Consider the following 26,291-nt stretch of genomic DNA (forward strand, 5'->3'; position numbering starts at 1 on the left):
ATAAAAACATTGATAGGTTAATAGCCTAAGCAAGTTAAGAAAGCATTAGTTTGAAAAAGTAAGTGTTAATGTGGTGGTTATTGATAGTCATTACCTGATTGATGAATTCGTGAGCATATAAATGTTATGCAGTACATTGGTTATCACACCAATGATATATATACATACATATACAAGTATGTGTGTGTATATATACATACCAGAAATCAGATCAGATGAATAAGTACTAAAGAACTCCAAAATGGACCATATGTATAAGTATAGGCCACTTTTACTTAGAGATATGAAAATCTCAAATTAAAACTCTAAAAGAACTGGTTCAGGCCCAGTAGTAAGTGATCAACTCCCACTCTCCAGTTCTTCTGGCCTGTCCTGGAAAACGAAGAAAAAGATAAGGATGGATCAGCCCCCTCCTCAAAGCAAGGAGTATCTTCAATGGCAAGCAAAATAATTCCATTCCTCTGCCCCATAATATATACGTCCCTCCTCAGCTTGAAGCACCCAGAGTGGTCATCATCGCAAATCCCTCAAGACTGAAGAATGAACAAAAATAAGGGGGAATTGCAACCACTGACTACAGTGAATTTGTCATTGTAGTTATTATCTTGTGTTAACTGAGTAATTTGTAATATTGCTATAAAACGAACAAAGAAACAAAAAGAACTGTTTTAGGGATGGATTTTGAGAAGGAGGAATTACTCTCTCTCAATGTAAATGCATCCTCTCTTACATTCTGTATGAATTAAATCATACTTAGACCAGCAACTGCAACAACTTTTATTGTATTTATTGTGTTTACTAACATAACTAACAGTAACAGATAATATCCAAATCCTCTAGCTTTTTTTTTTCTTTTTTTATTAGATAAATTGTAGATTTACCAAAAAATCCTGCATAAAATACAGAGTTCCTGTGTACCTCCCCCATTATTAACACCTTGCATTAGTGTGGTACTTTAGTCACAATTTGTGAAATATTATTTGTATCATTGCACTATTAACTGTCACCTATCATTTACATTAGGGTTCATGTTTTTGTTGTATAGCCCTATGCTTTTAAAAAAAATTTTATTCTAGTAACACATTTATAACCTAAAATTTCCCCTTTTAACCACATTCATATATATGATCCAGTGTGGTTAATCACATTCATAATGTTGTGCTACCTTTACCAGTATCCATTACCAAAACTTTTCCATCAACTGAAATAGAAACTCTGTACAATTTAAGCCTTGACTTCCCATTCCCCATCTGTACACCTGCCCCAATAACCTATATTCTAGTTTTTTACTCTATGAATTTGCTTATTTTAATTAGTTCATATCAATGAGATCACATATTATTTGTCCTTTTATGTCTAGCTTATTTCATTCAACATGATGTCTTAAAGGTTCATCCATGTTGTTGCATATCTCAGAACTTCATTCCCTTTTACAGCTGACTAATATTCCGTTGGTGTATATACTACCTTTTGTTTATCCATTCATTGGTTGATGGACAGTTGGGTTGCTTCCATCTTTTTGCAATTGTGAATAATTCCACTATGAGCACTGGTGTAAAAATATCTGTTCAAGTCCCAGTTTTCAATTCTTTGGAGTATATAACTAGAAGTGGTATTGCTGGGTCATATGATAGTTCTATACTTAATTTTCTGAAGAAACGCCAAATTGTCTTCCATAATGTCTGCATTTTGCTTTCATGATAAAGTCCCTTGAGGCACAAACATTTTTAGTTTTGGTGAGGTTTTCTTTATTTTTTTCCTTATTTTGCTTATGCTTTTAGTATAAAGTCTAAGAAACCGTTGCCTAACACAAGGTCCTGAAGATGCTTCCCTAACTTTTCTTCTAGGAATTTTATAGTAGTGTTTCTTATATTTAGGTCTTGATACATTCTCAGTTGACTTTTGTATACAGTGTAAGGTAAGACTCCACCTTCATTCTTTTGCACATGGATATCCAGTTTTCCCCTCACCGTTTGTTGAAGAGACTATTCTTTCCCCATTTGAGTAGACCTGGCACCCTTGTCAAAAGTCAGTTGGCCATCCTCTCTCTCTCTAACTGAGCCATCTCGACAGGTGAACTCACTGCCCTCCCCCCTACGTGGGACCCGACTCCCAGGGGTGTAAATCTCCCTGGCAATGCAGAGTATGACTCCCAGGGATGAATGTGGACCCGGCATCGTGGGACTGAGAGTATCTTCTTGACCAAAAGGGGGATGCAAAATGAGACAAAATAGTTTCAGTGGCTGAGAGATTCCAAATGGAGTCAAGAGGTCACTCTGGTGGACATTCTTATGCACTATATAGATAACACCTCTTAGGCTTTAATGTATTGGAATAGCTAGAAGTAAATACCTGAAACTACCAAACTCCAACCCAGCAGTCTGGACTCCTGAAGACAATTATATAATAATGTAGCTTACAAGGGGTGACAGTGTGATTGTGAAGACCTTGTGGATCACACCCCCTTTATCTAGTGCATGGATGAGTGGAGGAACGGGGATAAAAACTAAAGGACAAATGGGGTGGGATGGGGGGATGATTTGGGTGTTCTTTTTTCACTTTTATTTTTTATTCTTGTTCTGGTTCTTTCTGATGTAAGGAAAATGTTCAGAGATAGATTGTGGTGATGAACACATAACTGTTATCATACTGTGGACAGTGGATTGTATATCATGGATGATTGTATGGTGTGTGAATGTATTTCAATAAAACTGAATTTAATAAAAAAAAAAAAGTCAGTTGGCTATAAATGTGAGGGTTGATTTCTGAACACTCAATCAAATCCATTGGTCTAAATGTCTGTCTTCCTGCAGCTTTCTTCATACAGATTTAGTAAAGCATGGGGATTGATCATGTGGGATCTGACCTCTTATAGTCAAACCTCATCTCTTAGTTACAGGTCATGTAACTTTGGGCCAGTTACCTAAACTTTTTATGTCTCAGGTTACCCATCTGTAAAATGGGGATAATAATAGAACCTGTCTCTTAAGATTGTTGTTGAGTATTGAGTGAATTAATAAGTAGAAGCACTTAGCACTCTGCCTGGCACATACTTTTGCCCAATAAGTGTTAGTACTTACAATTACATGGCGAAGAAAGAAAGTGTGGTAATGTTGTAGTAGGAAAATGAGCAATGTCTGCAATGCTTCCTTGGCTTCTTAGTTGAGCTAACATGCACAGAAAACACACAGCTTGATTTGGTTTCGTAAATAAGGAAAGTACTATGGGGCCATCAACTCATTTATGTTATTAGATGCCTGACCTGAGCTGTCTTTAAAGACAGCTGTCTTTAAAAGACAAAAAGATGATGCTGTTTTTCCATAAAAGTTTGCTTTATTTATCTCTACTCCTCACTCTTTATGTTACATTTTCATATCATGCCTGTTTTCTTCCTGCTCTTATTTTATTTATTAACCAAACATAATGCAAATCAAATTTAAAATGTTACCTAAAATTCTGTTTCTTCTTAACTAAAATGTAGGCAGTAAATGAAGCAAAGTGTTATGAACTGATGTGGGAAGCTTTCCTGGACATAATGATAACTGAAAGAAGTAAGCAGCAGAACAATACATCTAGTGTGATCTCATTTATGTAAGAAAGAAAGAAGAAAGAGAAAAAGGGAAGGAGAAGGCAATGCAAAGAATCAATTAATGCCTCAGCATACATAACAGGGTAGAAGAATTTCTAGAAGGATCTCTTCTAAACCATTATCAGGGGAGAGGAAATCAGATTTAGGGGAGAGGGGAAAATAAAAGATAAGAAGTGGGGAAATATAGGGGCACTTTAAGTTTTTACTCTTTATGCTTTTGTGCTTGAATTTTTAACAATAGGATACATATACATTTATCACTTGCATAATTTTAGAAATGCAGTGGGGAAAATGGAATGAACGAAATCATTGTATCCCACAACTGAATTGGGCTTTTACCTTTTTTTCTCCTTTTGCTTCAGTAGCCAAATAAAGCATATTTCTTCTCCTAACTATAGGTTTTTCGTTGTTATTTTAATAAAAATACCTGAAAGTCTAAGCGTGCTCTTAAGATGGCCTTCTGTTTCTGCCAGGCCCTGTTTCTGTCTGGTTAATGATGCTCTTTGACTGTTCCTTCAGGCGTGCTTGAAAGCCTCCATCCTCACTCAGGACTGTGCGACCGCTGCTGCTATTGTGTTCTTAATGGACCGGTTCTTGTATGGGCTCGATGTCTCCAGCAAACTCCTACAGGTCGCCAAAGGTCTCCACAAGTTGCAGCCAGCAACGCCAATTGCCCCCCAGGTGGTTATTCGCCAAGCCCGCATCTCGGTCAACGCAGGTAGGCGTCCTCCAGCTGGCCTCCCTCCTGGTGCTGGGCTGTCCTGTCTGCAGCTCTCCTTCTACAGGAAGACCTCGGGGCCTCCTGCAGTTCCTGTGTGCCATCTTTTCAAGCCTCCATCCCTCCCCTCCCCCGCCCCTGCCTCTATGCCCTTCCAGCAGCCTCTTTGCCAGCACAAAGGCCCTGGCATAAAGGGTTTCAGAGCCAGAAGCAGTAGAGAAAATTGTGAAAGGGTGTGGAAAATACTAATTGGAGCTTTTGTCTTCTAACAAATCTGTCCTGCTGCTTTCAAACAGGGGTATCTGAATTGCTCTACTTCTGACCAAGAGCCTTTAAAAAGCAGATTAGAATTCTGCTATTTTCTCTTAGCTCTCCTGTCTCTTTTCTGTAGGGCCACTTGACTATGCTAACAATAGAGCTGACAAACCCACTGAAGTAATTTGATTTTTTTTTTCACCGCTCAGAACACCAGTACAGTACCTGACTAGGTATTAAACTATCCTTTTTTTCCCTCTGTCACTTTGAATGAAACAAAATTGAGGCTGACATCCTAACTTAGGATGTGGTTTGGAGGGGGCTGGAGAGAGGATGGGACCTGCTATGTATTATAACAAAGTCCACCTCCATAGAATTTTTGAATTATTTAAATTACCAATGACCATTAGGTTTAGAAATGTGTACCATGCTATTCTCATTTCCAAGAGTGAAAGACTAAAGTATTAATCAAAAACATGAAACATAGGTCTGGCTCATTTTTTGTCAGTTATGGCTATTGTTATTGTTTTCATAACTCTGGTCTTTGAGAGGTAATTTAGAGATAAAAGTTAGAGATAAGAGGCTCAGACTACCAAATACATTAACATGGAAGATTGAGCAACTACAGAATCTTCTCCTGCTACCAACACATAGAAACAGTGAATTAAAGATTTTTTTAAGTACCTGAAGCATGGAAGACATTCAAATTCAAAGCAGTAAATTACTGCTCATGACACTGCTGCCTAAGGGGTTTATACTTGGATGTAGTCCTAAGGCAACAGGCTGTCATTTTAATTCCTCTGCTGGGACAAGAGAAAGGGCCTTGGACCTACATGAGGAGTGATATGTTTGCATAGAGCTAGAATTTTTAAAGGGTGGCATAGGCTGTGGAAGAGGACAGAGCAGCTCTGCCAGCCTTCCCTGAGAAGTGGCAAGGAATCTTACTCTCTCCCTGAGCTCCGGAATGGAGGCAAGACAAAGAAATGCCTACTGAAACAGAAATAACAATCCCAAGTCTATGCCAAATATGAGTGTGAATTTACCTACCCACAACAGAGGAATTCCCCAGCCAAGTAATTAAGAAAATACTAGTTCAGGACTGCAATTTGGGGGACTTAGCAGAAGAGTAAGTGCAAAATTATGCTCTATAGAAATATTCACAATCTAGAAGCATAGAAACTCCACAGCAAAATGACCTTTGCTGAAGATGACCTTATATTAAAATTTATAAGCAACAGAGTTAAATGGGGCATTATAAGAGAACAGCATAGAGCAAACAAAAAAGAAGGTACTCCAAAATGATAGAACACCTGAAAGACTCATATGTTTAAAAAATAGTATGTTTTTGCTCTGAAATTTGCTCTATAACTATTTGTTATACTGTACTTTGAAAGTTATCACATTTCTGTATATATGTTATACTTCACAATAAGGAAATAACTGAATTTGTGGAACTATAACTCATAATATTCTTTGAAATTTGCTCTATAATGACTTGTTAAATCATACTTTCAAAGTTATCACTTTTCTGTATATATGTACGTTATATTTCACAATAAAAAATGTAAAAATTTTAAAAATGAAAAGATAGTATGTTTAAAAGAATAGGACATGATGGAAACAAAGACTGACTAATTTGAAAAAGAATGAAATAGAATTCCGAAAATCAAAAAAATACAGAAATTGAAATTAAAAATCAATGTGGTTATAAAAAATTATAATAATTAGTGGGGTAAATGCCCACAAAAGAGTCAGAGCACATGAGTTTCTTTTTCAGAGATATAGGATACAAGAATTTAGCCTTATGAAGATGGCTGAGAAGAACAGAAAACCCAGCAGCCCTTCCAGTTGGTGGGACAAGCATCTCATATTTCAAGGCCTTGATAAGGGCTGCCAAAGAAACTACTTACTTGGGATCAATGCAATAAAAATAAATTATTAGAAAAATGAAATAAAAAAACAAAGGTACTTTAAATAAAAGTCCAAAGAATTTATTATTAGATTCAAAAGACAAACTTACTCTGGTACATTATTATGAAAATTTCTAAAGCTCACTCTCAGCTTTCTGCTTTATCTTATCTCAGCCCAGTAACAAAAAGTCACCTTACTGGCACTAGTCCATGGACTATCATTAGAACAGCAGTGCTCCAGAGCAGGGCTTCTCAACCTTCAACCAAGAATTTTATACCCAGCAAAATCGTCACCCAAAAGTGAGGATAAAATCATTTTCAGACAAAGGCTAAAAATGTTAGACTGAGATAAGATAAAGTAAAAAACCAAGAGTGAGCTTTAGAAATTTTCATAGTAGTGTACCTGAATAATAATCATTCCCTGCGATAGTATAAACAAGAGGCTAAACCAGAGAAAGCACGCCCCCTCATTGTTCCATTTTTTCCCTATGGAGTGGTGCTTCCAGGGGAGAGGCAGACAGATCAGCCTGGATGTGAGGAATCATCTCATGGCCATGGGCGTTCCAATCAAATGACTCCTGCCATTTTATGCACCCAGGGGCTGCAGGGAAGGATAGGGGAGAGGACTAAGAGTAGAAAAGCACCGAGTGCTGAGTCAGGTCAGAGAAAAGTGTTTTCAAGTCCCAATCCCCTCCCCTGTCTGATAAGAAGGCCTCCACACAGGTGCCTGCGGAAGGCCTCAGGCTAAGAATGCAGGTATGTGTTCTACAGGGGGATCTGAGCCCTTGGCTGCAACTCTCTTCAGTGGTCTGGTATGTGGATGTCAATGTTTTCCTATAAGGCCTTCCAGGTAAAGCCTTTGAAATTGCCTATGCTCTGGCCTGAAAGATCCTACGGAGGGTTTTGGCCTGGAGTCAGACCCCTCAGCCACCTCACAGGGTGCCAGGGGAAATCACTCATGGGGAGGTATTTCACTGGTAGAATGCCACTGTGCAGTCACCTGAGAGGATACTGGAGGAAGCTGCTGGATACTGGCTGCTGCTGACCTCAACACACTGCAAGAGCCAGGTGCTGGAGAAGCCACTCATGTTGCAGGAGTCAGCTGCTGGAGAAGCTATGAAGGCTGCAGGAGCCAGGTATTGGAGAAGGTGCATGTGCTACAGGAGTCTGGCAAGAGGAGCATATCAAACCAGGCAGAGAAGCGTCTTCCTCCTGCAGTGTCCTTCCACACCCTCCGATGACAAAGCTTGACATTGTGCCAGCTGGTAAAGGAAAAATATTTACAAGGTTCAACTCAACTCCATTATCCCAAAGCAGGCAATAAAAGGTGGATTTGGATTTGCAAGACAATAAGTTGGTGACTGACACAAAAGGGAACTTTCTTAACCTGATAAAAGGAAGCAACTGAAAACTTTCTGCAAAGCTAATGATGAAAAAATTAGAAATATTCCTTTAAAGTCAGGTCAGAAAATAATGCCTCTTTTTACCACTTCTGTTCACTACTGACCTGGAAGTAGTCCTAATATAATTAGAGAAGAGAAAGAATAGAGGTATAATAATTAGAAATAACATTGCCTGGATTTGTAGACAATATGATTGCCCATATAGAAAACTCTAAGAAATCCACAGATTAATCATTCAAATTAAGAGATTCAGTAAGGCTGATGGACATAAGATCAATATATTTTTAAAATCCTGTTGTTATCTATCAGCAAAACCTAACTAAAAAGTATAACTTTTAAGAAGAGAGTATAGCTTTGATAAAATTTATTAACACAGGTATTTCATTTTATTTCTCTCTTTTTAAATACCTTGATGTGAATGAATTTTATCAGAACCTAACTGATGATTTCAGATATGGATTTTCCCTTCCCTTCCCTTCACCTTCCCTTCTCTCTTTGCCTCCTTGCCTCTTTGCCACCTTGCCTCCTTCCCTTCTCACTTGCTTGCTTGCTTTTTGACAAATATATATCAAAAGCTTGCTATGGGGCGGGGCAAGATGGCAGACTGGTGAGCTGTATGTTTTAGTTACTCCTCCAGGAAAGTAGGTAAAAAGCCAGGAACTGCGTGGACTGGACACCACAGAGCAATCTGTCTTTGGGCATACTTCATACAACACTCATGAAAACGTGGAACTGCTGAGATCAGCGAAATCTGTAAGTTTTTGCGGCCAGGGGACCCGCGCCCCTCCCTGCCAGGCTCAGTCCCGGGGGAGGAGGGGCTGTCAGCTCCAGGAAGGAGAAGGGAGAATTGCAGTGGCTGCTCTCATCGGAAACTCATTCTACTGATTCAAACTCCAACCATAGATAGACTGAGGCCAGACACCAGAGACTCTGAGAGCAGCCAGCCCAGCAGAGAGGAGACGGGCATAGAAGGAAAACAACACGAGAAGCTCCAAAGTAAAAGCAGAGGATTTTTGGAGTTCTGGTGAACACAGAAAGGGGAAGGGCGGAGATCAGGCCTTGAGGCGCATATGCAAATCCCGAAGCAAGGCTGATCTCTCTGCCCAGGGCACCTTTCCTTAATGGCCCTGGTTGCTTTGTCTATTAGCATTTCAATAACCCATTAGATCTCTGAGGAGGGCCGTTTTTTTTTTTTTTTTTTTTTTTTTTTTTTTTTTTTTTAAATCCTTTTTGCTTTTTCTAAAACAATTACTCTAAGAAGCTCAATACAGAAAGCTTCAAAGAATTGAAATTTGGGCACGTCAAGTCAAGAGCAGAACTAAGAGAGCTCTGAGACAAAAGGCAATAATCCAGTGGCTGAGAAAATTCACTAAACAACACAACTTCCCAAGAAAAGGGGGGTGTCCGCTCACAGCCACCATCCTGGTGGACAGGAAACACTCCTGCCCATCGCCAGCCCCATAGCCCAGAGCTGCCCCAGACAACCCAGTGTGACGGAAGTGCTTCAAATAACAGGCACACACCACAAAACTGGGCGTGGACATTAGCCTTCCCTGCAACCTCAGCTGAATGTCCCAGAGCTGGGAAGGGGGAGCAGTGTGAATTAACAGAGCCCCATTCAGCCATCATTTGAGCAGACTGGGAGCCTCCCAACACAGCCCAGCAGCCCAGAACTGCCCTGGGGGGACGGCACTCACCTGTGACATAGCACAGTCATCCCTCAACAGAGGACCCGGGGTGCACAGCCTGGAAGAGGGGCCCACTTGCAAGTCTCAGGAGCCATACGCCAATACCAAAGACTTGTGGGTCAGTGGCAGAGACAAACTGTGGCAGGACTGAACTGAAGGATTAGACTATTGCAGTAGCTTTAAAACTCTAGGATCATCAGGGAGATTTGATTGTTAGGGCCACCCCCCCTCCCCGACTGCCCAGAAACACGCCCCACATACAGGGCAGGCAACACCAACTACACACGCAAGCTTGGGACACCAATTGGGCCCCACAAGACTCACTCCCCCACTCACCAAAAAGGCTAAGCAGGGGAGATCTGGCTTGTGGAGAACAGGTGGCTCGTGGACGCCACCTGCTGGTTAGTTAGAGAAAGTGTACTCCACGAAGCTGTAGATCTGATAAATTAGAGATAAGGACTTCAACTGGTCTACAAACCCTAAAAGAACCCTATCAAGGACAGCAAATGCCACGAGGCCAAAAACAACAGAAAATTATAAAGCATATGAAAAAACCAGACGATATGGATAACCCAAGCCCAAGCACCCAAATCAAAAGACCAGAAGAGACACACCTAGAGCAGCTACTCAAAGAACTAAAGATGAACAATGAGACCCTAGTACGGGATATGAAGGAAATCAAGAAGACCCTAGAAGAGCATAAAGAAGACATTGCAAGACTAAATAAAAAAATGGATGATCTTATGGAAATTAAAGAAACTGTTGACCAAATTAAAAAGATTCTGGACACTCATAGTACAAGACTAGAGGAAGTTGAACAACGAATCAGTGACCTGGAAGATGACAGAATGGAAAATGAAAGCATAAAAGAAAGAATGGGGAAAAAAATTGAAAAACTCGAAATGGACCTCAGGGATATGATAGATAATATGAAGCGTCCGAATATAAGACTCATTGGTGTCCCAGAAGGGGAAGAAAAGGGTAAAGGTCTAGGAAGAGTATTCAAAGAAATTGTTGGGGAAAACTTCCCAAATCTTCTAAACAACATAAATACACAAATCATAAATGCTCAGCGAACTCCAAATAGAATAAATCCAAAAAAACCCACTCCGAGACATATACTGATCACACTGTCAAACATAGAAGAGAAGGAGCAAGTTCTGAAAGCAGCAAGAGAAAAGCAATTCACCACATACAAAGGAAACAGCATAAGACTAAGTAGTGACTACTCAGCAGCCACCATGGAGGCGAGAAGGCAATGGCACGATATATTTAAAATTCTGAGAGAGAGGAATTTCCAGCCAAGAATACTTTATCCAGCAAAGCTCTCCTTCAAATTTGAGGGAGAGCTTAAATTTTTCACAGACAAAGAAATGCTGAGAGAATTTGCTAACAAGAGACCTGCCCTACTGGAGATACTAAAGGGAGCCCTACAGACAGAGAAACAAAGACAGGACAGAGAGACTTGGAGAAAGGTTCAGTACTAAAGAGATTCGGTATGGGTACAATAAAGGATATTAATAGAGAGAGGGAAAAATATGGCAAACATAATCCAAAGGATAAGATGGCCGATTCAAGAAATGCCTTCACGGTTTTAACGTTGAATGTAAATGGATTAAACTCCCCAATTAAAAGATATAGATTCGCAGAATGGATCAAAAAAAATGAACCATCAATATGTTGCATACAAGAGACTCATCTTAGACACAGGGACACAAAGAAATTGAAAGTGAAAGGATGGAAAAAAATATTTCATGCAAGCTACAGCCAAAAGAAAGCAGGTGTAGCAATATTAATCTCAGATAAAATAGACTTCAAATGCAGGGATGTTTTGAGAGACAAAGAAGGCCACTACATACTAATAAAAGGGGCAATTCAGCAAGAAGAAATAACAATCGTAAATGTCTATGCACCCAATCAAGGTGCCACAAAATACATGAGAGAAACATTGGCAAAACTAAAGGAAGCAATTGATGTTTCCACAATAATTGTGGGAGACTTCAACACATCACTCTCTCCTATAGATAGATCAACCAGACAGAAGACCAATAAGGAAATTGAAAACCTAAACAATCTGATAAATGAATTAGATTTAACAGACATCTACAGGACATTACATCCCAAATCACCAGGATACACATACTTTTCTAGTGCTCACGGAACTTTCTCCAGAATAGATCATATGCTGGGACATAAAACAAGCCTCAATAAATTTAAAAAGATTGAAATTATTCAAAGCACATTCTCTGACCACAATGGAATACAATTAGAAGTCAATAACCATCAGAGACTTAGAAAATTCACAAATACCTGGAGGTTAAACAACACACTCCTAAACAATCAGTGGGTTAAAGAAGAAATAGCAACAGAAATTGCCAAATATATAGAGACGAATGAAAATGAGAACACAACATACCAAAACCTATGGGATGCAGCAAAAGCAGTGCTAAGGGGGAAATTTATAGCACTAAACGCATATATTAAAAAGGAAGAAAGAGCCAAAATCAGAGAACTAATGGATCAACTGAAGAAGCTAGAAAATGAACAGCAAACCAATCCTAAACCAAGTAGAAGAAAAGAAATAACAAGGATTAAAGCAGAAATAAATGACATAGAGAACAAAAAAACAATAGAAAGGATAAATATCACCAAAAGTTGGTTCTTTGAGAAGATCAACAAGATTGACAAGCCCCTAGCTAGACTGACAAAATCAAAAAGAGAGAAGACCCATATAAACAAAATAATGAATGAAAAAGGTGACATAACTGCAGATCCTGAAGAAATTAAAAAAATTATAAGAGGATATTATGAACAACTGTATGGCAACAAACTGGATAATGTAGAAGAAATGGACAATTTCCTGGAAACATATGAACAACCTAGACTGACCAGAGAAGAAATAGAAGACCTCAACCAACCCATCACAAGCAAAGAGATCCAATCAGTCATCAAAAATCTTCCCACAAATAAATGCCCAGGGCCAGATGGCTTCATAGGGGAATTCTACCAAACTTTCCAGAAAGAACTGACACCAATCTTACTCAAACTCTTTCAAAACATTGAAAAAAATGGAACACTACCTAACTCATTTTATGAAGCTAACATCAATCTAATACCAAAACCAGGCAAAGATGCTACAAAAAAGGAAAACTACCGGCCAATCTCCCTAATGAATATAGATGCAAAAATCCTCAACAAAATACTTGCAAATCGAATCCAAAGACACATTAAAAAAATCATACACCATGACCAAGTGGGGTTCATTCCAGGCATGCAAGGATGGTTCAACATCAGAAAAACAATCAATGTATTACAACACATTAAAAACTCGAAAGGGAAAAATCAATTGATCATCTCAATAGATGCTGAAAAAGCATTTGACAAAATCCAACATCCCTTTTTGATAAAAACACTTCAAAAGGTAGGAATTGAAGGAAACTTCCTCAACATGATAAAGAGCATATATGAAAAACCCACAGCCAGCATAGTACTCAATGGTGAGAGACTGAAAGCCTTCCCTCTAAGATCAGGAACAAGACAAGGATGCCCGCTGTCACCACTGTTATTCAACATTGTGCTGGAAGTGCTAGCCAGGGCAATCCGGCAAGACAAAGAAATAAAAGGCATCCAAATTGGAAAAGAAGAAGTAAAACTGTCATTGTTTGCAGATGATATGATCTTATATCTAGAAAACCCTGAGAAATCAACGATACACCTACTAGAGCTAATAAACAAATTTAGCAAAGTAGCGGGATACAAGATTAATGCACATAAGTCAGTAATGTTTCTATATGCTAGAAATGAACAAACTGAAGAGACACTCAAGAAAAAGATACCATTTTCAATAGCAACTAAAAAAATCAAGTACCTAGGAATAAACTTATCCAAAGATGTAAAAGACCTATACAAAGAAAACTACATAACTCTACTAAAAGAAATAGAAGGGGACCTTAAAAGATGGAAAAATATTCCATGTTCATGGATAGGAAGGCTAAATGTCATTAAGATGTCAATTCTACCCAAACTCATCTACAGATTCAATGCAATCCCAATCAAAATTCCAACAACCTACTTTGCAGACTTGGAAAAGCTAGTTATCAAATTTATTTGGAAAGGGAAGATGCCTCGAATTGCTAAAGACACTCTAAAAAAGAAAAACGAAGTGGGAGGACTTACACTCCCTGACTTTGAAGCTTATTATAAAGCCACAGTTGCCAAGACAGCATGGTACTGGCACAAAGATAGACATATAGATCAATGGAATCGAATTGAGAATTCAGAGATAGACCCTCAGATCTATGGCCGACTGATCTTTGATAAGGCCCCCAAAGTCACCGAACTGAGCCATAATGGTCTTTTCAACAAATGGGGCTGGGAGAGTTGGATATCCATATCCAAAAGAATGAAAGAGGACCCCTACCTCACCCCCTACACAAAAATTAACTCAAAATGGACCAAAGATCTCAATATAAAAGAAAGTACCATAAAACTCCTAGAAGATAATGTAGGAAAACATCTTCAAGACCTTGTATTAGGAGGCCACTTCCTAGACTTTACACCCAAAGCACAAGCAACAAAAGAGAAAATAGATAAATGGGAACTCCTCAAGCTTAGAAGTTTCTGCACCTCAAAGGAATTTCTCAAAAAGGTAAAGAGGCAGCCAACTCAATGGGAAAAAATTTTTGGAAACCATGTATCTGACAAAAGACTGATATCTTGCATATACAAAGAAATCCTACAACTCAATGACAATAGTACAGACAGCCCAATTATAAAATGGGCAAAAGATATGAAAAGACAGTTCTCTGAAGAGGAAATACAAATGACCAAGAAACACATGAAAAAATGTTCAGCTTCACTAGCTATTAGAGAGATGCAAATTAAGACCACAATGAGATACCATCTAACACCGGTTAGAATGGCTGCCATTAAACAAACAGGAAACTACAAATGCTGGAGGGGATGTGGAGAAATTGGAACTCTTATTCATTGTTGGTGGGACTGTATAATGGTTCAGCCACTCTGGAAGTCAGTCTGGCAGTTCCTTAGAAAACTAGATATAGAGCTACCATTCGATCCAGCGATTGCACTCCTCGGTATATACCCGGAAGATCGGAAAGCAGTGACACGAACAGATATCTGCACGCCAATGTTCATAGCAGCATTATTCACAATTGCCAAGAGATGGAAACAACCCAAATGTCCTTCAACAGATGAGTGGATAAATAAAATGTGGTATATACACACGATGGAATACTACGCGGCAGTAAGAAGGAACGATCTGGTGAAACATATGACAACATGGATGAACCTTGAAGACATAATGCTGAGCGAAATAAGCCAGGCACAAAAAGAGAAATATTATATGCTACCACTAATGTGAACTTTGAAAAATGTAAAACAAATGGTTTATAATGTAGAATGTAGGGGAACTAGCAGTAGAGAGCAATTAAGGAAGGGGGAACAATAATCCAGGAAGAACAGATAAGATATTTAACGTTCTGGGGATGCCCAGAAATGACTATGGTCTGTTAATTTCTGATGGTAGTAGTAGGAACAAGTTCACTGAAATGTTGCTATATTATGTAACTTTCTTGGGGTAAAGTAGGAACATGTTGGAAGTTAAGCAGTTATCTTAGGTTAGTTGTCTTTTTCTTACTCCCTTGCTAAGGTCTCTTTGAAATGCTCTTTTATTGTATGTTTGTTTTCTTTTTAACTTTTTTTTTCATACAGGTGATTTGAAAAAAGAAGGGAAAGTTAAAAAAAAAAAAAAAAAAAAAAAGAAAAGAAAAAAGACAAACAAGGGAAAAAAAAAAAAAAAAAAAGATGTAGTGCCCCCTTGAGGAGCCTGTGGAGAATGCAGGGGTATTCGCCTACCCCACCTCCATGGTTGCTAACATGACCACAGACATAGGGGACTGGTGGTTTGATGGGTTGAGCCCTCTACCATAAGTTTTACCCTTGGGAAGACGGTTGCTGCAAAGGAGAGGCTAGGCCTCCCTGTATTTGTGCCTAAGAGTCTCCTCCTGAATGCCTCTTTGTTGCTCAGATGTGGCCCTCTCTCTCTGGCTAAGCCAACTTGAAAGGTGAAATCACTGCCCTCCCCCCTACGTGGGATCAGACACCCAGGGAAGTGAATCTCCCTGGCAACGTGGAATATGACTCCCAGGGAGGAATGTAGACATGGCACCGTGGGACGGAGAACATCTTCTTGACCAAAAGGGGGATGTGAAAGGAAATGAAATAAGCTTCAGTGGCAGAGAGATTCCAAAAGGAGCCGAGAGGTCACTCTGGTGGGCACTCTTATGCACACTTTAGACAACCCTTTTTAGGTTCTAAAGAATTGGGGTAGCTGGTGGTGGATACCTGAAACTATCAAACTACAACCCAGAACCCATGAATCTCGAAGACAGTTGTATAAAAATGTAGCTTATGAGGGGTGACAATGGGATTGGGAAAGCCATAAGGACCAAACACCACTTTGTCTAGTTTATGGATGGATGTGTAGAAAAGTAGGGGAAGGAAACAAACAGACAAAGGTACCCAGTGTTCTTTTTTACTTCAATTGCTCTTTTTCACTCTAATTATTATTCTTGTTATTTTTGTGTGTGTGCTAATGAAGGTGTCAGGGATTGATTTAGGTGATGAATGTACAACTATGTAATGGTACTGTAAACAATCGAAAGTACAATTTGTTTTGTATGACTGCGTGGTATGTGAATATATCTCAATAAAATGATGATTAAAAAAAAAAAAAAAAAAAAAAAAAAAAAAAAAAAAAAAAAAGCTTGCTATGCACCAAGAATTGCATAAGGCCTCAGGGTTAGACACAAAGATGATAAAGATGTGGTTCATAAGCATTGAGTGCTTTAAGTGGGGGGAGAAACAAACCCATAAACAAATAACAGAAAATAGTAAAACAATGTGGTTTTGAAATAGGGAATTGAAAGAAAGAAGGAAAGAAAGGAAGGGAACAAGGGAGGAAGAGGAAGGAAGGAAGGAAAGAAGGAAGGGAGGGAGGGAAGAAGGGAGGGAGGAAGGAAGAGAGGGAGAGGAAGAAAGAAAAGCACAGCACTTTTTAAAAGTTAGGAAGGGAAAGAGAAAAGGTTGGAGACTTCAAAGACTGAAAATATTGCTTGGTGCTACATGTTGCTTCTTCTGTTTGAGGACAGAAAGAGACTGTGAGCAAGAAAAATTATATCCTACTTAGCTAAGAGTAGGCAGCCCCCTTTAAAAATATGCTGTTGCAAATTAATCTGAAAATACTAGAAACCCTGGGAAGCTGCCTAAATGGGTGAGAGTCTAGACTTTCATGTTAGGCTGCCTTGGTTCATGTCTTTTGGTCATGTTACTTAACCTATGTAGCCCATTTCCTCATCTGTGAAATGAAGATAATAAGAGTACCTATATATATGATATAGAAGAGTGTCTGGCACATAGTAAACACTAATTAAATGGCATCTCTTATTATTATTACCTTTATTATTATTATATCAGAAGGCAGGGGCTCTGTCTTTTGCATTACTTAATCTCCAGTTTTTAACATAGTCCTGGGAACAATTCAAGTATTTGTTGGATTAATGACCACAAACATTAATTGAGCATCTGCTGTTTGCCGAGCATTTTTAGAGGTGTGTGGGATAGAGCTGTTAAGAAAGTGGACAAAAACCTCTGCTGTCTTGGAGTTCACATTCTAGTTGGGGAAAGAAGCAATAAGCAAATAATTTTAAAAAGCAAATAGTAACAATAAGTGCTATGGAGAAAAATAAAGCAGAGAAGGTGAGGGGAGAGAGCCAGTGTTTCACTTATCCTTGGCTTCATAACAAACTACCTGAATCTTCGTGGCCTAAAACAACTCACACCCCTTGTGCTTGCAAAATGCTCTTCCCTCCTCCCTCAAAATCTCGTCTCATGAAGCCTTCAGGCTCAAGGTTCAGGATCGTATTATCTGAATCAGACCTGGAGATACAAGTGTCTCCTTGGATGCTGCTTTTGGGGTACACAGACTCGTAATCTAAAAGGCAAATTACCCTCCAACACAACCAGTATACAATGGGGAGAAAGGGACAGGATAACTTCAATAGACACAGGTTCAAAAAGGAGGAAATGGGAGTCACATAGCAGTCACTGTGTCCATAGTAATATAAAATCTAGCCAGCCTACAACTTCTCTAATAATTTTTTTCTAATTTTTTCATTAAAAAAGAAATCTAGCCTGGCATATGTCACCAAATCCTCCTCCTCCGGGGACAGGGAGTGTTCCTTGATTAAACCCTACTTCTTCCCTCTGGGAGTGGTACTTGGATTTGTCCTCTGAGTCATCCTTTCTTTTCCATGAGACATTTCTTATGAAAATAAAGCTGTTTGCCACTGAGTATCTTTCTCAGTGGCCCCTCATACACAGCAAGTTGGGCCCCAGAGGTTTCTTTTCACTTTGAACTATCTCTGCCCTTCTTAGACCAAATTGATAGACTTCCTTTAAAACTTCCATGGCCTTTTAATGTATTAAATTAGCTAAAAGGCACACCTATAATTATCTTTGAGCTCTCTTTGAACTGCAAATTGGGGTGCTGTGGAATAGTACTCTTCAGAGCTTAGAAGTCCTTTTGTATGGTCAAGAGGGTCTGAGATCATAACAAAGAGTTTTACAGCCACGTCCTTGATTTTTTCTTGACCCTTGATTTGTTCTTGACCCATATTTTACTGGCATTGCCTTGGATTTGATCTTTGCTACAAGTTTGCAATTTAGCTTGAGAATGTCTGGCTGGTGGGAAAGACTGTTCCGGGTTCCTTTAAATTCTGCTTGAAAATGTAATCATTCCTTCTTTAGTTCATCTCTTTCTTCCCGTACTTTATCCTACATAGCTAAATGAAGTCCATTTTGGCACTTTCAGCATTCTTGCTGGAAATGTCCTTAGCCAGACCTGCAAGTTCTTTAGTTATATTTTCTGTTTTCCACATTAATACAGGAGACAGTGTTGCCGAACTTTCTGCCACCGTATGCTACCTCTAGTAACAGTTCCCTCACTGCCTTTTCAGTCTCCACTAACAGTCTCCCCACCTCCCTTCATGCTCTACCTGGTGCCTAAGCCATGCCATTTGTTTTGAGTTTTTGTTATAGCAGTACCCCCACTGTAGGTACCCAATTTTTGTTATCTATTGATGTGTTACAAAGCAGCCCATAACTTAGTGACTTAAACCAATAGTAATTTATTTTTTCTGATAATGTTGTAATTTGGGTAATTCTTTATTTTATTCTGTTGTTTTATGGGGAGCTGGGACAGCTTGAAGGTCCACATTGGTCCCACTCTTACAGCAGGCATTTGGTACTGGCTGCCACCATGACCTCAGCTTGGGCTGTCAGGTGAGGGCCTCGGTTCTGCTCTGCAGGGGCCTCTCCATGTGGCTGTTTGGGCCTCCTCACAGCATGATGGCTGGGTTCCAAGAGGTGAAGATAAAAGCTACAGGTCTCTGAAAGAGGCCCAGACCAGAGGGCTACACAGGGTCCCTTCCTCCACTACTCAAAACAGGCCACAGGGCCAGCCCGGATTGGAGAGGAAAAGTAAACTGTAGATTCCACTTCTTGATGGAGGAATGGCAAGGTTATATTGCAAAAGAGCATGTAGGATGAAAGTTATTGTTGTGACCTTCTTTGGAGACACAATCCACCACAACCAGGGTGTGTGTCTGTATGTGCAGTTTGAAATAGGGTAGTCAGCACAACCCTTATGACATGGTAATGTTTGAGCCAAGACCTGAGGGGAGAAGGGATAAAGCCTTGGAGAGAGCTGGGATAAAAGCATTCTAGACTAAGATCTTTGTAAGTACAAAGATACTGATGTGAGAACTTGCCTGGCAGGTTCAAGGGACAGCAAGGAGGCCACTGTGACAGCAATGGATGGAATGAGCATGAGGGAAAGAACACTTAGAGATGAGGTCAAAGCCCTCACAGGGTCTAGATCGGGTAGGGCTTGGAGGTAACTAAGGGAATGGATAAAAGGATAAATGATTGAATTTCCTACTTATTAAAAAAAGAAAAAAAGCTGACCATACATCAGGCCCTTCCTATGATATGGTAATCAAAATAAGTAAAATGTTTAGAGAGAACCCATCCCCCACACCACCCCACATCCCTTCCTGATGATTCTGTAAATAGCCCTGTTCATGGGCATCTCTATTCTACCTCCCTAGGTACAGCTTCAACAAAGAGAGGAGACACTGTTTTTGACAAAGGTTTACCTTTACTACTCAAGCCCTGCTCTATAGGAATGAATTATTCAATCATATGGATTAATATATATGTATATATATTAATCTAATTGCCATTTCAGATACTGCACGACTGCCCACTTTATCAACTTCTGAAAACTTCCTCTCTTTTCCAGTTTTATATGTGATGTAGCTATCAACTTTAAATTTGAAAATTAAATGCTTCCAAAAGAGGTGATGGTCCCTGTTACAATGTGTCAGTCTTAGAGCATGAACAACTTGTAGTGTTTAGGTGTATGTTCAGAACTAATTGTGTGGCATTTGGTTGCTTTTTTACAGGGAAACTTTTAAAGGCAGAATATATCCTGAGCAGTCTAATAAGCAACAACGGTGCAACAGGTAAGCAACATTTATGTCTTCACAATCACTTTTATCCTCAGTCCCTGGCAGAGATCTAATTTAAGAACAACTTAATGACATAATGGTTACTATACACCAGAGAATCCCAGAACTGCCAGGCTCTTGCTCTGCCTCTGGTGAATGACGTAGCTTTGGTGAAGCAGCTTACTTCTACATGTTTCCATTTTCTCTAATTTAAAAAAAAAGGCTTCGGATACTGTCCTGCTTCATTATAGAGTGTGTCAACTAGTGGGCAACAGTGATTAAACTAGGCAATCTGTGGACCTCAAAATGGCTCACTAGAGCTTTCAAAGGAATTGTGATCGGAATGAAATGTTCTCAGTACGGAAGAGAATATTTATGGGCTTTCTGTATTTAAATTGTTTGGATAATAAATTTGGTTGCTACATAAGAACTTTAATAAAAACTCATTTTGAAATGGATTTCCATTCAACAGATAGCCATACATGTCAGGAAGCAATCCCTAATAGTCAGGTGAAAAATAATTTAGCCTTTGGATGGATATCTTGCCTTAATTTCTGGGCTTTTAAATAAACAAGTTTCCTAATAATTTGAACACAATTTCCAGTAGACATTTAAGCTCATTATGGTTGGATATAAGGTCTCAGGCTCCTTGAAGCTTGTGGACATTTTGAGTGGGGAGGCAGTTTGGAATACAAATACTGATCACACATCCTTAAAATATGCAAACTTGCCGTCTTCTACACCCAACACACACATGCACGTTAAAAGCTAAGAAGAAAATAAAGAAGGTAATGTGACAGAGAATAATGAGGGTGGCTGTAAGAAAGAGTCTAACCCCATTTTTGATATTTGGCCACTGAGAGCATTCAGGAACCCCCATTCCCCCCTTTTACCCCACATCTGGGCAATCTGATGAGAAAGCCCACATATCTGCAAACTCTTGCCTGGCTTGCAGGAACATTTACTCTGGCACCACCCACCAACCACAATACAAACCAAAGCTGTTCATTCTTCCCTTTGCTCAAATCAAATGAACCAGTTTGGGAGCCTTCCCTGCTCTCCCCAGAAAACCCCTCATTATGGGAGCAATAAATATTTTCATATACTCATGGTGTGTGTGTATGGAGGCATGAGTCTCGACATCCAACCCAATTTTGGGTAGTTGGGATTGATCCTGCCCTCAGCGAGGCAACCGCCAGACAGTAGGGATAATAATGTAGATAAATTAATCTGAGGAGGACCCTGAGGTAAACAGCATTGAAGCTGAGACCTGAAGAAGAAGTAGCTAGACTCTCAAGGAGCCAGAGGAAAACAGATCCCAGGCAGAGGGAACAGCACATGCAGAGGCCATGAAGCAGGAGGAGCAACCACGAAGCCAAAGTGGACAGAGGCCAGTTGGCAAAGGAGAGACTTGGAGACCAGGCAGGAGTCAGCTCCCATGGAGCCTTGCAGACCATACAAGGAGTTTGGACTTTATTCTAAATGTGGAGAAGAAATTGGCTCTCAAATCTACATCACATGTGCTCACAAAGTCTTCTACCAGAGTAGCATTATATTAGCAATCTATTTCTTTTAATAATTCAAGACCCAAAATGCTTTTCTTTTTCCCCTTTTATTATTTTAGGTACCTGGCTGTACAGAAATGAAAGTGACAAGGTCCTGGTGCAGTCAGTCTGTATACAGATCAGAGGGCAAATTCTGCAAAAGCTAGGTACAGTCGCTGCCCTCAAGGTTCACTTACAAAGTCTGACTACAAGGTCTTATTGTGGAATATTCTTACTCTACCTGGTTAGAATGGTCAACTCCCACTTCCCTTAGTTTCCTCTTCTAAACGATAATGACATTTAAGATCTCAGAAGTGAATATGAATAAAATTAATTATTTTGTATTGAATTTTGTTAGAGAAATTTACACATGTATTGTGAACCACGGGGCTCTCAGATTTCTGGTATCTGATTCTCAGTTCAGCACAGTTTTACGTGATATCCTGAGCCCTTATTCAAAACAACTGTGACACCTTACTCATTCATTCTTTGGAGACTATTCATGAAATTTTTCAAGAAAAGTTTATAGAGACATAATTATACTTTAAAATATAAATTAAAGCTATCAGAAAATTTAACAGAGGATGAAGTTATCATTCTTGTAAATAACGGAGATAATTCCCACTGTGTCCCTGTGAAATGGAAAAGCTGTCTGTATTAACAACCAATTTGAAAAATAGATTATGTCAAACTAATCCAGCCCTGAATTTTCCTAACGGATCCAATAAATCTTTCTATATTAGTTTTCAAGGGTCTTTTCTAACACAGGAACAAAGACACTAGCTGTTTCTCCCTGTTCCCCAATGCCCCTCTTTTTTTTCAGGGATGTGGTATGAAGCTGCAGAGTTAGTATGGGCTTCGATTGTAGGATACATGACACTTCCTCAGCCAGATAAAAAGGTTATTTATCATGTTTTTTTCTTTTGCTATGTTCATGTTTAGATGACTATCTCCTTACAGTACAATTCAGTTTATCATTTGTAAATTTCATTTGTCCTATTTTTATTTATTTTACATGAGCTTAGAACCAGGTAACGCAGTAACTTTCTTCTATGTCTTGCTTGGTACTCACTCACAGTGAGACTCTGAGCATATAGTTTTTGTTTTTATATGCATTTGTAACTATATTTATATTTTAATTTTCATTTATCCAAACATCTATCGATTTTATTATGTATTTGCCGTTTGCCTGATCCCATAGCAAAGTCGAGATTGTCAAGTTGCTTATATGTAAAATGGTTATCAGGATCCTCATTTCCCTGAGTTCAGTGGGAAAAGTCTTCAACTAATTATTTATCTAGCATCTTTAGTCAAGAACTTGTCAAGCATCCTTTGCTTTTCTACTTAATGTTTTCGTTCTATACGATTCTATGGGGATATTCTCCTCTGGTAACATCAGGTTATTACATTTCTCTGAGCTGTCAACATGCTGCTTACAGTGCTTTCACAACATGGATAAAATGTGATGTAAGGGCTGTTTCAAGGACGAATTATTTATGCCTTAAAGCAGTATGAACAAATTAGTGTCGATAGCCCAATAAACCTAACCAAGAAGTAGCCATGTTTACATTAAGGTCCTTGTACCCCAGGATGTGATGATCTTTCAAAGTCTGTGGTATCCAATATAAAAGGGTCTCCAATGTTTCATCATCATCATCATCAGAATAGGCAAATGGTTCATGTGGAGGAATAATCATTGCCATGACATGAGAGCCATAATTGAGCGTGAATTCCCAATCTGTGTTTTCTTTCTGTTTTCCTTACAGGGTATTGCCACATCACTAGGTATACTGGCTGATATCTTTATTTCCATGAGCAAGAAAGATTATGAAATATTTAAAAACAATCCACAAATTAACTTGGTAATTATCATTTGTCAAAAACATGATGCAGAGTGGCATCACCTACAAAACTGTCAATGTCACGTCATTGGGGGTCGGTTGGTTAGTCAATCTATGTCTCTCTCCAGGAGTCAGGGAGCAGAATGCCTCCCCTTCTAGAACAATGTGAACAGCCCTGGGGATGATTCCCACCTCTGGGCTTTATAATCCCACCACCCAGCAACAGAGAGTACTCAAAAAGTGAGTGGTGACTGAATGAATGAGTATCACCAAACGATAAATGCTTTGAATCCTACTTATTTCCCTTCAAATTATCACAAAATTTAGTTTTCAAACTTGGGCCATTGCAACAATAAAATAAAGGGGTAATAATTTTAAAATTTTAACCATTATTTGATCAAACCAACCAGTCAATTGTTCTAGGCTCTTATCTTTATTAATAATTATTACTAATTGTTGGTCAGAAGTGAGCAATATCTTTTACCATTTTCAGGAAAGGAATGTCACTGCAGGGAGGGTAACAAAGAGTATAACATTGCCTGCCACCAGGAAAGCAGTTCTTGGGTCCCAACCCACTGAATGGTTTGCAGGTGTTGGGGTCACCAGCAAAAGCATGACTCACACAGGTACTGGATGGAAAACATTTACTCACATAGAGAAGAGACAGAGCAAGGTCAGCTTCACTAGTGGGCATCAGTCCCCCATGGTCAGGTGCCTCAATCTGCAGCCGACATAGGGAGATGCTCTACGTGCACCCATCTTGGGCTTGTGCCGTAGTGGAAGGATGCCTCTCCCTCCCCACCAGGAAAAGCTATAGTAGCTGGGGTGGACCAGGTGCCATAAAACTCACACGCTTTAGCCAGGAAGTCTCCAGAAGGTGTTTATTTGTGCTTGGGACAAAAGGGGAAGGGATGAACTGTCAGGCCACTGTCTGCTAGGTGATATGTTTTACACAGGTTAGCACAGACCCTAACATAGGGTTTATTTGTGGGTCACAGGTAAAGGCAGCAGGCTGTGCATGGACCATCCCCTACCACACTAATATTTATATCTTGCTTTACAATTTAAAAACTGTGCATGTTTATGTATATGATCCACATAAGACTCTGTGAGGTGGGTAGAGCAGAATGTGTCATTCTCATCCTGGAGATAAATAAACTGAGGTCCAGAGAAACTAAATAACCTCTGCAGTTTGCACAACCAGTCAGAGGCACTACTGGAAGCAGATCCTAGGTGTTCCAACTGGTCCAGAGAATTAGCAGGGAGATTGCACTACACTGAGGGATCTCTGCTTATGAATTCACTGGGGGTTCATGACCTGAAAATAAGATTTTTAGTGTTATCATCTATATTGATATTTTTATTAAACACCCAAAGCAAGAGTAGTAATTGCACTTGACACTGATTAACATAGTATAAAACCACATACACCTTGCTGCTAGAATCTGAATCTTGCTAATTTCTTGCTTTTGCAGTCAGACCAAAACACAGAAGAGTTCCATCCCTTGCTCAGTGATGTCATGCCTGATGACTGTTTAAAATTGCCAACTTCCTTCCTACTCTGCACTTCCCTGACCCCTTCCCTGATTTATTTTGCTCTGGAACACTTATCACGTCTCAAATACTATGCATTTTACTTATTTTGTTTCTTGACTGATTCCCTCCCGCAACCAGAAAGTTAAGTTCATGTGGCCTGTGGCTCCTTGTGTCTAGAACAGTGCCTTGCACTTGGAGGCATTCAATAAATATTTCTAAAATGAATTAATGTATTCTAATTGCTGTGAAATCAGGAATTAAAGAGCTCTTTGCCCAAAACAATGTAGAAATCATCAGTTCATCTGGTTATAAAATGTGCCAAGTTCCTGAGAAGAAACTACCATCATCCTCCAAAGAAACTCGTCTCAATTATTTTACACAGGAAGGCCTTGTGAATTATTGCACATGTTAAGCCCTTTCTGGTATGTGTGCATGTGTTTGTGTGTGTGTGTGTGTGTGTGGTATCTGAGTTGGGGAGAAGGAAAGAACTGTAAACACCTGGGGTTTTTAGACCATGTTATGTACTTGGTTCTGAAATGGTTTTGAGAAGGGGCAGGGCGTCCATCAGATTTTGAAAGAAAAGCACAGGAATTTTGTAGCCTGTCTTTTGCAAAAGAATAAATAATTATTGACTCTCTGCCTCCTGCTTTCTCTCAGGGCCTCCTGAAGGAGTTTGGCCACCATTTGCTGTCAGCTGCAGAAGCCTGCAAGCTGGCAGCCGCCCTCACTCCCTACACGCCCCTCTTCGTGCTCACCGCTGTGGTAAATACAGCCAGTGTCTTGGCTGACCTGGGGTGGTCTCAGGAGTAACCAGTGGGAGGGAGAGGCCAAACCTGATGAACTAGGCTTCCTGCCACATTGCTAGCAATTGTGATAAGACTCCATGTATGGAGAGGTTTTACCAGAGTGGCCATTCCTGGTGGAAGCTAAGTCACTTAAGCTTGAGGAATAGAAGCTTGGCTTCACTTCAGAATCACCCAAGGAGCCTTTCCAAAATATGTATTCCTGGGTTCTACCTAGGTCCACTAAATGCAAATCTTTGGCATCAGTAACCAGAAGTCTGTTTTTCTAAAATACCTCCCAGGTGAATCTGCTGCACAGACAGATTTGGAAACCAATAGTTTGGGCAGTTATTAAAAGGATGGTCTATTTAAATATAGCAACCTTATTTGCATAGAGAAACTTACATGTCCATGTCTCAGTGCATAGACTCTG

At 39.6% G+C, this 26,291-nt stretch overlaps 1 protein-coding gene across 12 annotated transcripts in view; it reads left to right on the forward strand.

The window, feature by feature from the left end:
* Positions 1-26,291, forward strand: part of ALPK1 (alpha kinase 1) — a 149,500-nt gene that overhangs the window by 108,741 nt on the left and 14,468 nt on the right. For 9 of the 12 annotated variants that reach the window (XM_037830475.1, XM_037830482.1, XM_037830472.1 and 6 more), the window contains 6 exons: positions 4,109-4,307; positions 20,111-20,170; positions 21,780-21,866; positions 22,523-22,599; positions 23,466-23,561; positions 25,734-25,838. In XM_037830475.1, the coding sequence (XP_037686403.1) occupies positions 4,109-4,307; positions 20,111-20,170; positions 21,780-21,866; positions 22,523-22,599; positions 23,466-23,561; positions 25,734-25,838 (624 nt within the window). Of the gene's footprint in view, positions 1-4,108; positions 4,308-8,584; positions 8,629-16,602; positions 18,927-20,110; positions 20,171-21,779; positions 21,867-22,522; positions 22,600-23,465; positions 23,562-25,733; positions 25,839-26,291 lie in introns of those variants that run through there. The other 3 variants (XM_037830484.1, XM_037830483.1, XM_037830479.1) reach the window with 3 other exon arrangements.

The sequence above is a fragment of the Choloepus didactylus genome, chromosome 3 (genome assembly GCF_015220235.1).
Source record: "Choloepus didactylus isolate mChoDid1 chromosome 3, mChoDid1.pri, whole genome shotgun sequence".
NCBI classification, from domain to species: Eukaryota; Metazoa; Chordata; class Mammalia; order Pilosa; family Megalonychidae; genus Choloepus; species Choloepus didactylus.